Below are 13223 nucleotides of genomic sequence, written 5' to 3'. Positions count from 1 at the left end.
ATGCTTGCAATTTTCAACGTGACGGGAGGTAATAAGGAGGAGAAACTTGAACTAAAGGAAACAGAGCGTGGACCGGATTAGTGATGAAGTGATTGAGTCCGGCAGTCCGGATCTGTTCGAGGTAATAATCCAATGAGCATAATAAACTCTCTGGCTCTACAACACAATTCCATCACGGATTAAGAGGTGTCATTGATCACTAGAACATACCTTGGGGGACATCACTTTGCATGTTGATGGAGACGATCGAGAATATCCATGTGACTGGTGAGAGTCCACGTGATTGTCGCGAAATAAGGCCCAAAATGAGGTGTAATGTTGCTGATCTCTCTCGGTGCCCTGTATGCCTCCACGGGTCCAGCCGACTTCTGTCGAATGATGATCCGTTTTACATCGGCACAGACACTTTATTTTGGCATGCCTAAACATGGCAATCAGTAATTTAATGGATATCGTATTGGGAAAAACAAACTTTCCCCTCTCATGAAATGCAGGTATGTTGCCGCTAGTTACCAAACATCGAAACGACTCACTAATCACTCTGCACGTTACAAAAACTACACACACCTTTTGCAAAAGTTGAATGACAATTATATTCGGCCAAATCAAAAAATGTCGATAACTGGTAACAAAAATATCCATTTTTTGAACAATTACTGCCATATTAGTCCTGATCAGCACAAGAAAATATCCAACATAATTTCAGGAAACACTCCCTCCAACACTGTGACATCCCAGCTAGTTGATGAAAATAAAGCGACAAAACCCTTTCCAGTAGAAATATGTGCATAAAGCAAAATCGACTGTGCGATTATATCATAAGCATGTGTTTACGTATCGCCATTAAATAATGCTGATTCCAGGTGTAAGCGAAAAGGTGAGCGTATCCTGCCCCACCGGTTGCATCTGTCACAAACACATGCAAAGACAAGTAACTTGTTGATCTGTAAAAACACGGGAACATATGGTACACATTATTAATTTGAATCTGTTCAATCCATGCATAAACTGACAGTTAAACAATGGTACTGGTCCACCTGTGCATACATTTGTTTACCTATACGATTCATACATAACTGTCGAATAACAGTGACCTCATTCTGGTAAATCCAGGCAGACACCGTCATGTAACACTATGTCCATCTAGTCACCCATAGCTTTAATGTCGCATCGTGCTGTAGAAGATCCTCCAACACATGGACCCTCTAGTTTTGTTGTTTTAAGGCGCCCTTAGTCTGGTTTGGAGTTTTCGTTGTTTTCACAATAGTGGAAAACGTTTAAAATATGATTCACTTAAGACGTTCATCCTACATTAAGATGACACGCTGTGATTTAACTGAAATACATTACAGCCTAACAAAGCCCCATAGCGTTCTCGTTTTCACCAACCTAATCCGTTCTTCAAGTGCAGAATCACATTAATATTTATATATAAAGTAATTGCTTTGTTGCTTTATTTGGGTGGTACTTACCTTATCTTTAGATAATTCTTTACAGTGCAAGTCCCATGAGCATATACAACTTTGCAGAATTGGATAGATCGTAACACCGTTAATTTCTTATAGTGCAAGTCCCATGAGCATATACAACTTTGCAGAATTGGATAGATCGTAACACCGTTAAATTCTTATAGTGCAAGTCCCCTGAGTATATACAACTTTGCAGAATTGGATAGATCGTAACACCGTTAATGTAAATATATTATTCAAACCATCGAAAACGGCGGTAAATCAGGTTTATTTGCCCTGTCTATCAATTTCAAAGACTGAAACGAAAATACATCGGGGGCGGAGCCTTTATTACAGAGGCTCCATATATGGTCATATTGCAGGCGATGTCCTCCAAAATTATACGCTTGGTCGCACAAGCCCGCCCCTCCGTTCGCATCCCAGCAAGCACGCCTCCGTTCATGGTCGTAGTCGGCTACACACGTTATCGGCAAAGCACACCAATCTTCCACCTTATTAACCCCTATACATTCACCTACTCACAATCAAACAGTGACCATTAATTTTGCACACTGTACTTTCCTTCCTATGAGTAGGTTAAAAGGATTAAAATATACTCCTTTCTTTTCACACAAGAAGTGTGGCAAAGGTCATTTATATGACAAATTAAATTCACTCTGCGATGAGAAAACGATGGGCGAAACATGCTATTCCGTGTGCGAAATACGCTGCAGTCGGAAAGCGCACGTAAAATCTCCAATATAAGTAAGTAAGTAACATGCTATTTCTTCAGTTGCCTTTATTGTGCGGGATTCGGAACTTCCGCCGACTTTGTTCTGAGACATTTCCTCTTAATAAAATATTCACTGATCTATGTATAAAATGACGAAGCATCGCAGTACTTATTTCGTTCCTATTTGCGATATCGTGAGCTCAAATCGACCATGACTTAGCAATACCTTAAACTCTGACAGTAACGATAGTTTTCGAGTTATCGTGGAATAGAAATGTTTCTCGGAAGATACATTGGTGATTTCTGAGAAAGAGGTACAAGTGAAACCTTACATGTTTGAACCTGAGACTGGCACCAGTGACGACGATAACAAGGATGACCCTCATCTTAGAAGCATGGATCACAGGTGTTTGCAGTGTGTGTGCGTGCGTGTGTGTCTAATTCCTGTTATTATGTATTCAATCATCGTTGTGAATTATTGGGGAATATGTTTGTGAAGTACTGAATTGCTGCAGACAATTGAAACAGTAGGTTTTGTTAATAAACTAACTGAACAGAAATGGAATTAAAGGCATCGTGTAGTAGTATTTGCATCATATTTAAGTAGGTGTATGGATCTTCGAGGTCATAGTATGAAGAAAACGATAACTCATGGAGCATTTACTGTATGTCCATGAAAGTTGATACATGTCAACCATGGAGCGGGTCATCTTCCCAAGGCAAGAGAGTTAACTGACTCTATGTCCAGTTTCCACCCTTGCCGAACTAGGCTGGAATTCCTGGGTTCGATCGTAGCGCCACCAGTGGCTATTTCGTGTTATGTCCCTTCTATGTCCCTTCTATGACCCTCCTATTGACTAATCAGATTCCCCTGCTCATATCACTTGCATTTGCTGCAAACAAAATGGCGGCGCCAAGTCAAGAGGATTTGATTGATAATCAAGATATAAATTGTGATAAACTATGCGTAGACTCGTTAGTCCAGCCAAAATCTAACTCCATAATACCAACCTAGTTCGGCAAGGGTGGAAACTGGACTTAAGTTAACTCCCTTGCCTTGGGAGGTTGGGAGCGGGTACGCAAACTCGAAAGTTGTAGGCGTAGGCCAAGATCGCACTGGAGGTCATTCGTAAAGTAAGATTTCACTAAAGTTACTATTCAGATATTAAGGAAGAGAATTTATGGATGTCAGCTTCTTTATTGTGAAGAACTCAACGTTTCGGGGTATATGCTTACTCCTTCATCAGGTGAATGATTCCTGATGAAGGATTAAGCATATACTCCGGAAGGTTGTGTTCCTCATTATAAAGAAGTTGACATCAATAAATTCTCTTCTTTATGTGTATCACCTCTAAATGCCTTTCAAAGAACTATTCGGGGGCACGGGTGGCCCAGTCGTCTAAGGCGCCGCGATTCGCTGTGCAGAGTTGCGTCCCTTGGGCACGCAAGAAACTTATAATTGTGGGTTCGAATCCCGGTTCGACCCGATTATATTTCTAGGTTTGTCAGCACCATACCTGTGCTCTTGGGTTTCACCGAAGACGTAAATGTCTTAGACCTGCATCACTTCGGGCTTTCCTCCCACATTAAGCTGACACACCGCGATATAACTGGAATACTGTTAAAAGCGGCGTTAAACCCAACTCACTCACTCACTCAAAGACCTATGCATGTAGTGGTCATATTGTTTACAAATTATCGAGGTATGCTAAACGTTTTGCTTAATGGCCGCTTTTAATTTCTGTTACCATTACAAATGTGTGTTTGGAGAAGAGATTTATATGTTACCATATACATGTATGATTAAGAGTTATGAAAGTCCGTAAGAGGACAGCATTTCTAATTTTCTGCGGTAGTAATACTGTTACAATGTAGCACCTTAATCTGAATATCAGGAATTAAGATTTATCTTGTGACTCACTGTGGCAGCTTCCGTCAGCTATAACCAATTTGTTTGCACTATAGTTGTATGCCTCATGCAAGATCTCTTGTGGGTATTTCGGGTTTAATATAGGTCGTAAGAGGCGAAGTGGTGGATTGGGTGGTCAGGCTCGGTGACTGTTGATTGTGTACCATCGGACCCCAACGGCGTGGATCGTTGCTCATCATAATAATCACTGGTTTGTTTGGCCCAGACTAGAATAAGTACCGGCCTCGGTCATATTTCGACAAATATTAAAAGTCATCATTGAAGTTTTAATAGAATAGAGATGTGGCTATTGATTTGGGATTATTGGTATCGGAATATCATTGAGTCAAATGACACTTAAAGTCAGAACTACTTTCAATCTTGCTCAATGAAGACTTCACGCACGCACGCACGCACGCACGCACGCACGCACACATCTCAAGGTATTAGATCGATGTTATCATCTATTTTGAAAGCTGATATCAAGGAATCGGCAATTGTCCCCAGTTGTAAGTTTAACAAGCCTTGACTGTACCATGAGCCTGTGACACGGGTGGAGGCGTGTTGCATAATGGTTTAAAAAGACCTTCAAATCACATTTTCTGTCTTTTCCTGTTTGTATTTAGTAAGTATCATGCTCTCGTTGTTGGCAAAAAGATACTTAGGTACATTAGATATTCAGTTTGCGGGGTTTAATGATACTTAGGTACATTAGATATTCAGTTTGCGGGGTTTAATGTTTAACGTTACAAAAATATACACTTGGCAAAAATACACACAAAATACAAATCATTCATACACCTTATATTTCGGTTTTCAACTGAGCAGTTTTGATATATTGTGTACTGCAAAATAGTTATAATCCACATTAAATAAAAGAAATAATAAAGAAAAATAAATTCAGTGATCTTTAATGCCCAAGTATTGTCTTTTGCGCTGTGCACTAAGAACTCAATCAAGCTGCAAAAAGCGATGTGCGCATGTCTGACCGCTGTTTATAACCCTGCTAATTGTACAAACATATAATCCTGACCTCGAAATTATAGTGGGTGGTTATGTGTTCACGCCGTCGTCAGCAGGGGACTCCAAAAAGGAGGCTGTTCACTAGTTACCCATAGAAGAACTCGAACCCAAGTATTTGACGTAACGAGCAATATATTTTAACAACTAGGATTCGCAAGCACCAACCCAGTAGTATATGGTTGTGAGTTGAAGGGAGTTAGTATACTACATACACAAAAGTGGAGGAACGCATGTTCAGCCGTAAGCTAGAAGTCATCTGGACAACACACAAAGACCATTTGATAGTAAATGTCAGGGTCTTAATGGTATTCATAATGTTTGCTAGCCAAGGGAAGTACTTGTGCGTGTTTGGCGTCGTACCCTTGTAAAATACGTCAAACAGAATACGTCAAACGGAATACGTCAAACGGAATGCCAAAGGATGCATCGTTTCAATCGTTTGAAAATGTGATCAAATATCGATAGGGTTAAATTGTTTGGTTCATTTCCAACATAGTGTCTGTGTTACACCCTTTGATTGTTGACGTGGAGCGGTCATCCCGTTCAAGCGTGTGGAATATAAGGGAAACACTCTCTGTCATAAGGCAGTTTTGAATTCGTACACTTTACAAATCAGGCGGACTATTTACCAAATGTTTCAACGATCACTATTCGCGTACATCGCCAACAGAAACGCATTGAATTTTCTCAGATAAAAAGGTCTGCAGCTACATCCCGAAAGAGAATGTCCTGGGAATTGTGAGTTGCCACTTCACTGCTATCCTCTGCACAGTTCTGTGAACAGTCCTACCCCTGAAAACAGCATTATGACACTGGCAGACACCTCAAACCAGAAGGCCCAGTAGAGACCGCTGGAGTCGTTGAAGGCCACGTAGATGACAGCACCCAGCACCACCAGTATGCCTACAACAGACGTCAATATATAACGTTAGCGCATAACCTGAATCGATTATCCGCCGAAACAGATTCCGTTGGGCGCAAAGGGAAAGTAGCGATGCATAGTGTATGAATAGATCGCTGAAAATCAGTGATGACACCAGGTGTTCGCGAAAATGGTAAGCATGTCCTACCCTACCGGCAGCCTCCGAAACTCACACAATTTGCATAACAATTTCATGCTTACAAACCATTATCAGGGTTTTGAACCCACGATCATGGGATTTTTGACACCCCTCAGGGGCGCAAGTCTGGACAGCGATGGAAGATGGTTTTGAAGAAAGTCTGTTATCTCTGTGAGAGTAAGTTTATTTCGAAATGAGCTTCAAATGATCAATTCAATATGTTTTCTTTGTGCTCAAAGGTCGCACAGTTTGTGTTCGTTTGTTATATCCGAAACATTAAAATGAAATACTCCTGATTGTGACGTTTTAGAAACTTGGAGAGGCTTCATATTGATATTTTACAATAACAGGAACGAGGAGACAGAGCTTACTGGGAGCGATAAATTTATGAATTTTCAATTGTTTGTGGGTTCTTTGTACGTTGAGTCAGCTTTACGTCACAACATTATTGGATACCATCTATCACTGGAAATTACGAGTTTATTTCACTCACCAGCTCCTATTGCTGACAGGGCTGCAATGGTCAGAAGACTCTTGTTACCGGTACGAAGATGCACGATTGAAGTGATAATTCCAAATAAGGCAATAATAACTCCCAAGACAGCCATTGCTTGCACTGCCCGCAGCCATTCTGCAACCCAAGGCGTCGGTGTGAATATACTTCGGAGATGCAGTGTTCAAACAAGAAAAGACAGGAAAAAAATATTAAAAAGGATGAGCAAGTGAGTTAACTCGAGGTTGCGACGACACATTGCTTGTTAGAAAACAGAGCCCTATCTTATCTGACTGCAGAATCACTGCCTGTGATTGTTGAATAAGAAAATGTGATAACTACTCATTATACGACATGTAAAATATAACCCAGGTATAGCGTTTGGAGATTATATCAATATTTAATAATATAGTCCCGACGCTGTTGATAGCAATATTGTGTGGACCAGTATCTCTTATCTCTCAAACGTTATCGGAGACGCGATCCGTTTCAAAGCACTGTATCAATCTAAGATAACACAAATCAAGGACGACAGGTTGACACGGTGTTGATGTGTGCTTAGCCATCTTCTACAAGGACGCGTTACCATTAATACCCTTATCCTTCATGTCCGTTGTCCCAACATACAGTCAAGTCCCGTTAATCCCACATGGTTGGTTGCATATCATTACGTCGCATTTACGAGTATATCGGATAAATGAAATTAAGTAGCATCAATGTTCGTGATCGAAAATCGGACAACTACACAATAGATAACGATACGAACACGTAATAAAAAATGAAATATGAAATATCGTATACGAGAATTACGACATATCATCAGCTCCATGTCGAATTCATCGCCTTGCAAGGGATTAATATCTCAGAACAATCATGAACATGTCATTATTTATTTTGTGAAACATCAAAAACATGACACTATCAACTTCACTCCTTCATCGAAATCACGCGGGGCGGTGGGGTAGCCTAGTGGGTAAAGCGTTCGCTAATCAAGCCGAAGGCCCAGTTTCGATTCCCCACATCAATGTGTGAAGCCCATTCCTGGTGTCCCCCGCCGTGATATTGCTGGAATGTTGCTAAAAACGGCGTAAAATGCAACTCACTAACTCGAAATCACGCGGAGGAGATATGACGGTAGTAACTCTACTCACGCCATTTATCTATCATATTTTCGTCGTAGAAAGAGGTACATTTTCCCTTATAGCAGTCTTTCCAGATGCCCGAGTGGTAACCTTCATCCCGACTCCAATATGGCGATGCTGTCCCTGCTATGTGGAGACACTGGCCAAGGATAAACGTTAGTGATCCTAACCTCCCCCCTGGGGTGGCTGGTATGGACATGCTTCTATAATAGGCATACATGTCTAAATGGTTCTTAATCTCACAGTTGTATGGCTGGAATGACCTGACAATCAAAATGGATTGACTTTCCCTTGATTGAATACGTTCAGTCCTCGAGGGACTTAATCCTCGGCTGCTGCTGTAAGGGGGAGTGATCAGTGTCAACTGACGGTTTCATTAGATAACCCAGCTTATGTCACATCCTGTTGAATCACCTGTAGATCACTCCTTGTTGCTGTGTACATCGGGGCCTGTATTATTTTGACTCCGAACTTAATAATGCCTGTGTCTGGACCACACTTGTCTCGTGCAAAGAACCATCCCAGTTGAAGCGTCTGTTTTGCTACTGCTCTAAGTATGACAAAATGTATTATATCCAGTTAGTGTACTGTGGAATCTGGGAATAGTGATATCAGTATGGAAGGTGAGTAGTACTGATAACATGATGACGTTTCTCGCTCCTCAATAGGTGAGTGAGTGAGTCGGGTTAAGCCTCTTTGAACAATACATGTATATCAGATACACCGCGACCTTTCACCGTTAGGTGGGACCGCTGGGTCAGCCCTGCCCACAGCTTCTCCAAAAAGGAAGGGGCACGGGTGGCCCAGTCGTCTAAGGCGCCGCGATTCGCTGTGCAGAGTTGCACCCCTTGGGCACGCCAGGAACCTGTGATTGTGGGTTCGAATCCCGGTTCGCCCCGATTATGTTTCTAGGTTTGTCAGCGCCATACCCGTGCTCGTGGGTTTCACCGAAGTGGTAAACGTCTGAGACCTGCATCACTTCGGGCTTTCCTCCCACATCAAGCTGACACTCCGTGATATAACTGGAAAACTGTTAAAAGCGGCGTTAAACCCATCTCACTCACTCACTCAAAAAGGGAATATGGTGTTTTAGTAGCGTTAACAATAAACACACGTTCATAGCATCATTTGTTTAATTTGGTGGTCGTGTTTTATTTGTGGGCATCCTATTTAGTCCAATTGATCACGAAATTACTTTTTTAGGGGTACTGATTAATAAATGAATATGAATGGGGAGTCATTACGAGATCAAGCATGCTTATCTGGAGCATATGCATATATACTACTCGAGAGAAGTTAAAGGCCACAAGATTATCTCATATTACTATCGTCATGCCATGACAGGTTAACTATAGTGATATGAAAGAATAGGGTGATCCTTAACTTCTTTTGAGCGGTATATCTTAAAATTACATCCGAATGTGTGACTTTATTGTAAAGTCTCAGAGGAGTATACACAAAAGACTTCTGGAGAAGGTGGGCAGTCATTATGCTAGAGCCAACATTTAAAGTGAGTGAGTGAGTGAGTGAGTTGGAGTTAACGCCGCTTTTAACAGTATTGCAGTTACATGACGGCGTGTCAGCTTAATGTGGGAGGAAAGCCCGAAGTGATGCAGGTCTCACCACTTCGGTGAAACCCAAGAGCACGGGTATGGTGCTGACAAACCTAGAAACATAACGGGGCGAACCGGGATTCGAACCCACAATCATAGGTTTCTGGCGTGCCCAAGGGACGCAACTCGCACAGCGAAACGCGGCGCCTTAGACGACTGGGCCACCCGTGCCCCCAAACATTTAAAGAAACACCTGTTGTTTTCAGTTCCTGGGGTCACATGATGTCATAACATGATGTCATACCATCACACACACACACACACACACATATATATATATGTATATATATATATATATATATATATATATGCGAACACGCACGCACCCACACCCAATCCCCAACACCTACATAAATTGTTACAGGAACGATGAGTGCGTGGTTTAAATGCATATGAATGTACATATATTACTGTCATGAGGTAGAAATGTGTTTCAGGTATTATGATTCAGAGTTGTAAATAATTAGTATTTTCCCTTTACGATCGCCAGGACGTACCTGTTAAACAGTATAATATTGGCCACTTAATTAAAGCACTTATTCTCCTTACAAACTGGTTGTAACATATGATACAAATTGTGACAGATGTTACTACGCCTTCTGTGGTTATTTCAAAACATACGCGATACCGGGATGATATAGGATTCAAAAGTGTACGCATCGTGTGGACAATTCATTCCGATAGTGTAATTTACTATATTCACGTAGTTTGAGTAGTTCCTTCCAATTTGTTACACGTCCCATGTATTAAACATCCCAATTTGTTATACAGAAGAGCATTGATTAGCTGCGGCCACGCCTACCCCTGGACCATTTGTTTGTGTAGCGTTACAATGAAGAGGCAAACCAATCCATGGACAACATGTATTCTCAGCTGACTGTAGTACAGTGAAACGACGTTATTCCAGTCACCACCGTTCCCAGTGAAAAACATTAACAAATTCCGAAATTGAAGATGTTTTGGCCCGGTTTTATTTCTGTCTAAACGTTCCAAACATCAACCGTTCAAAATGCAGGGTTTCCGACCTAACAGGGTGTCTCTGTAAACAAAATGTACTTCCTTCTCAGACTGCAATAAAAAGCAAATGGCAACATCCAATTTATACCTCCGAAATGGAAGTCTGCACGTATGTGTATCGGTGAAATATACCTACGTTCATTCAGTTCCTTGCCTTCCGAGAGAGGGGAGCATCCTGAGATATCCGAGCATGTCTTCCAGATGCCGGTATGTGTCCCAGAAAGCGATGTCCAGTACGGGGCCACGACGGCCACTACATGGAAAGCCGACCCCAAGACTATAACCCACACAAGAACTCGTGCACGAGCAGAAGGCGTGGGTATTATATATTCATACCCAAGCATGGCTCAGAAAAGTTCAACGATACGGAAGATTGTTTCACTGTTATGTGTGGTGTGTTTGAAGCCTGATAAACGGTAGTGTATTCTGAGGGGACCCTTGTCTCCAAATCCATGCATGTCCAGGGTAACAGCTATGTATTTATGGCTGAATATTTTTAATTGTCTGAGCTCATTAAACATTGAGCTGGGATCCGCCTCTTAATATCACAAGTTGACGTCGCACAGAGAGAGTCTGGAACCAGCTTGATTGAAAAAACGCCAACGTTCTGGAGACGGCGACTTGACCAGTTTTGAATGTACGATTGAAAGGATTCGCTTTATCGCCTTGTTGAGGGGTCATAACGATTGTTCTTGAGGAGCAACTTGTCCACACTTGACAAGTTTGGGAGATAGGAAACGTCTTCACTGGTGGTTACACTCGTGTAACACGCCATGCTTAAATCCAGACTGAAAGTTTTTTCTTTGTTTAACGCGCCCTCGGCAATATTCCATCTTATGTCTGTAAATAATCGAGTGAGGGACAGACAATCCAGTGATTGACATCATGAAAATCGATCCTCGCATTGGGATACGATAACACGCATCAACCAATGATCCCCCCCCCCCCCCCCCCCACCCCCCTTCCCCCCGAATCCATTTAGTTTACCTCCTACGACAAGCATGGGTGGCTGGGGACATATATTCTATGCGGGTGTTAATGATTTTATTAGACTGTATTAAATTAATAAAGTCAATTGATCGGACTGTTAATTTGCAGGAATAGCAGGATATACTGATGATGATGAAGATAAGCAGTCGAATCCTGCTGGGAATCAAGCTGTAAGAACAGTGTGTGTTCGATACTGTACTGCACTGTGTACTTTAACTGCCTGGCAAACGAAAGTGTGCTCTTGAAATAGATTTGACGAAAAAATTACAAACGTTATCGAAACGTTAAAGGCTGAAAACAGTCGGCGAAACATCACTATCGAATAACATTTCTTGTTTGTTTCATTTTAGCCACCATCAAACTTGGGTGTATACTTTCTTTTACCCGGCCGTTTACGTGTGGTCATAATATCACAGATGCAGTATGTATATATATACACACGTACCCTTGTAACAAACGTTTATGCAAGATGCGCATAAAATTACGTACAGTCAGACTGGTAATTTACGGGGTCGGGTGTTTGCACATGTTCACCATTGCTTGAAGTCATTGCCGATATCGTTTAAGCACCAAAGACTTTAACATATATAAGCTGGTCAGCATGTCAGCAGTTATTACACCGGTCAGCAGTTCTTACACCGGTCAGCAGTTATTACACTGGTCAGCGCTGATTACACTGTTCAGCAGTTATTACACTTGTCAGCAGTTATTACACCGGTCAGCAGTTATTACACTGGTCAGCAGTCACCGGTCAGCAGTTAGTACACTGGTCAGCAGTTATTACACCGGTCAGCAGTTCTTACACTGGTCAGCAGTTATTACACTGGTCAGCAGTTATTACAGAGGTCAGCAGTTATTACACTGGTCAGCAGTTATTACAACGTCCAGCAGTTATTACACTGGTCAGCGCTTATTACACCGGTCAGCAATTATTACACTAGTCAGCAGTTATTACACCGGTCAGCAGTTATTACACTGGTCAGCAGTTATTACAGAGGTCAGCAGTTATTACACCGGTCAGCAGTTATTACACTGGTCAGCATTTATTATACTGGTCAGCAGTTATTACACTGGTCAGAAGTTTTTACACCGTCTTGTGCAAACATCACTTGAAGATAAGCGCTTTTTAACAATGTTAAAAGTACTGTACGTGACCTGAAATCGTTTGAAATAAAAGAATCGGGTGGGTAATGCCCGAGCTATGCCTGCATGGCTAACCTCAGTTTTCAATACACACCCGCTCGGTTTCAACTAGTTCATATCATTTTCAATTTGTTAATCACAAATCGTCGGCTGAGAACCAGATGGTCCTATGTCCACATTTGACCAAAAATGATGTTTTTTGCATTTTCTTTCCAAATGGGTGTTTTTTTAACATTGTTGTAAATTTCATGAAGCTCCAGTTGCTGGAAAGTAGTTTTTCAAGACGCGTGTGTCCAAAAACTCATAAGTGGCATCGAACCTGAATGTTCTACGTCCATGTCCAATCACATTCTTAAAACAGATCAATATGTTACATGGAGATAGGACCACATAGTTCCAATGATTTGGAGATAGAACCATTCGATTATCATTTATGAACTGTAGAATGTGAACATTAGAAGTGAGCTTTGTGAACTGTCAGCTGAAATACTGAATAAAAGTTGATGACTTCATTAGAATAAGCTGTCTGAAGTGTGCGATTTCTCCTTTGGGTGAAAACTGTGATCCAGAATAATGAGAATACGCCCCTTCGATTTACTAATAGAGATAGAACGGTATGGATCTGAAAGCAAATGTCCTTACTTCTTTGAT

The 13223-nt window shown here is 41.5% G+C and overlaps 1 protein-coding gene across 1 annotated transcript; it reads right to left on the bottom strand.

Moving 5' to 3' along the window:
- Window positions 1-5000: 5000 nt before the first annotated feature.
- Window positions 5001-8334, bottom strand: LOC139461836 (claudin domain-containing protein 2-like). The gene is made up of 3 exons (XM_071243319.1): window positions 7819-8334; window positions 6668-6805; window positions 5001-6016 (listed from the first exon to the last, which is right to left on the bottom strand). Exons 1-3 carry the CDS (start codon window positions 8027-8029, stop codon window positions 5871-5873), a joined length of 495 nt encoding a protein of 164 aa, XP_071099420.1. The 5' UTR covers window positions 8030-8334; the 3' UTR covers window positions 5001-5870.
- Between the last annotated feature and the right edge of the window lie 4889 nt (window positions 8335-13223).

This window comes from Haliotis cracherodii, unplaced genomic scaffold (genome assembly GCF_022045235.1).
Source record: "Haliotis cracherodii isolate W230 unplaced genomic scaffold, xgHalCrac1.p SCAF_1, whole genome shotgun sequence".
NCBI classification, from domain to species: domain Eukaryota; kingdom Metazoa; phylum Mollusca; class Gastropoda; order Lepetellida; family Haliotidae; genus Haliotis; species Haliotis cracherodii.
The sequence above is the reverse complement of the archived record's forward strand: the minus strand, read 5'-3'. Positions and strand labels throughout refer to the sequence as shown.

Coding starts and splice junctions, on each gene's coding strand:
- LOC139461836 (XM_071243319.1), bottom strand. CDS start 8,029: ATGTATGCCTATTATAGAAGCATGTCCATACCAGCCACCCCAGGGGGG. Junction 6,806..7,818: donor AAATATGATAGATAAATGGC/GTGAGTAGAGTT, acceptor CTTGGGTTGCAG/AATGGCTGCGGGCAGTGCAA. Junction 6,017..6,667: donor CCTGTCAGCAATAGGAGCTG/GTGAGTGAAATA, acceptor CGTCTGTTGTAG/GCATACTGGTGGTGCTGGGT.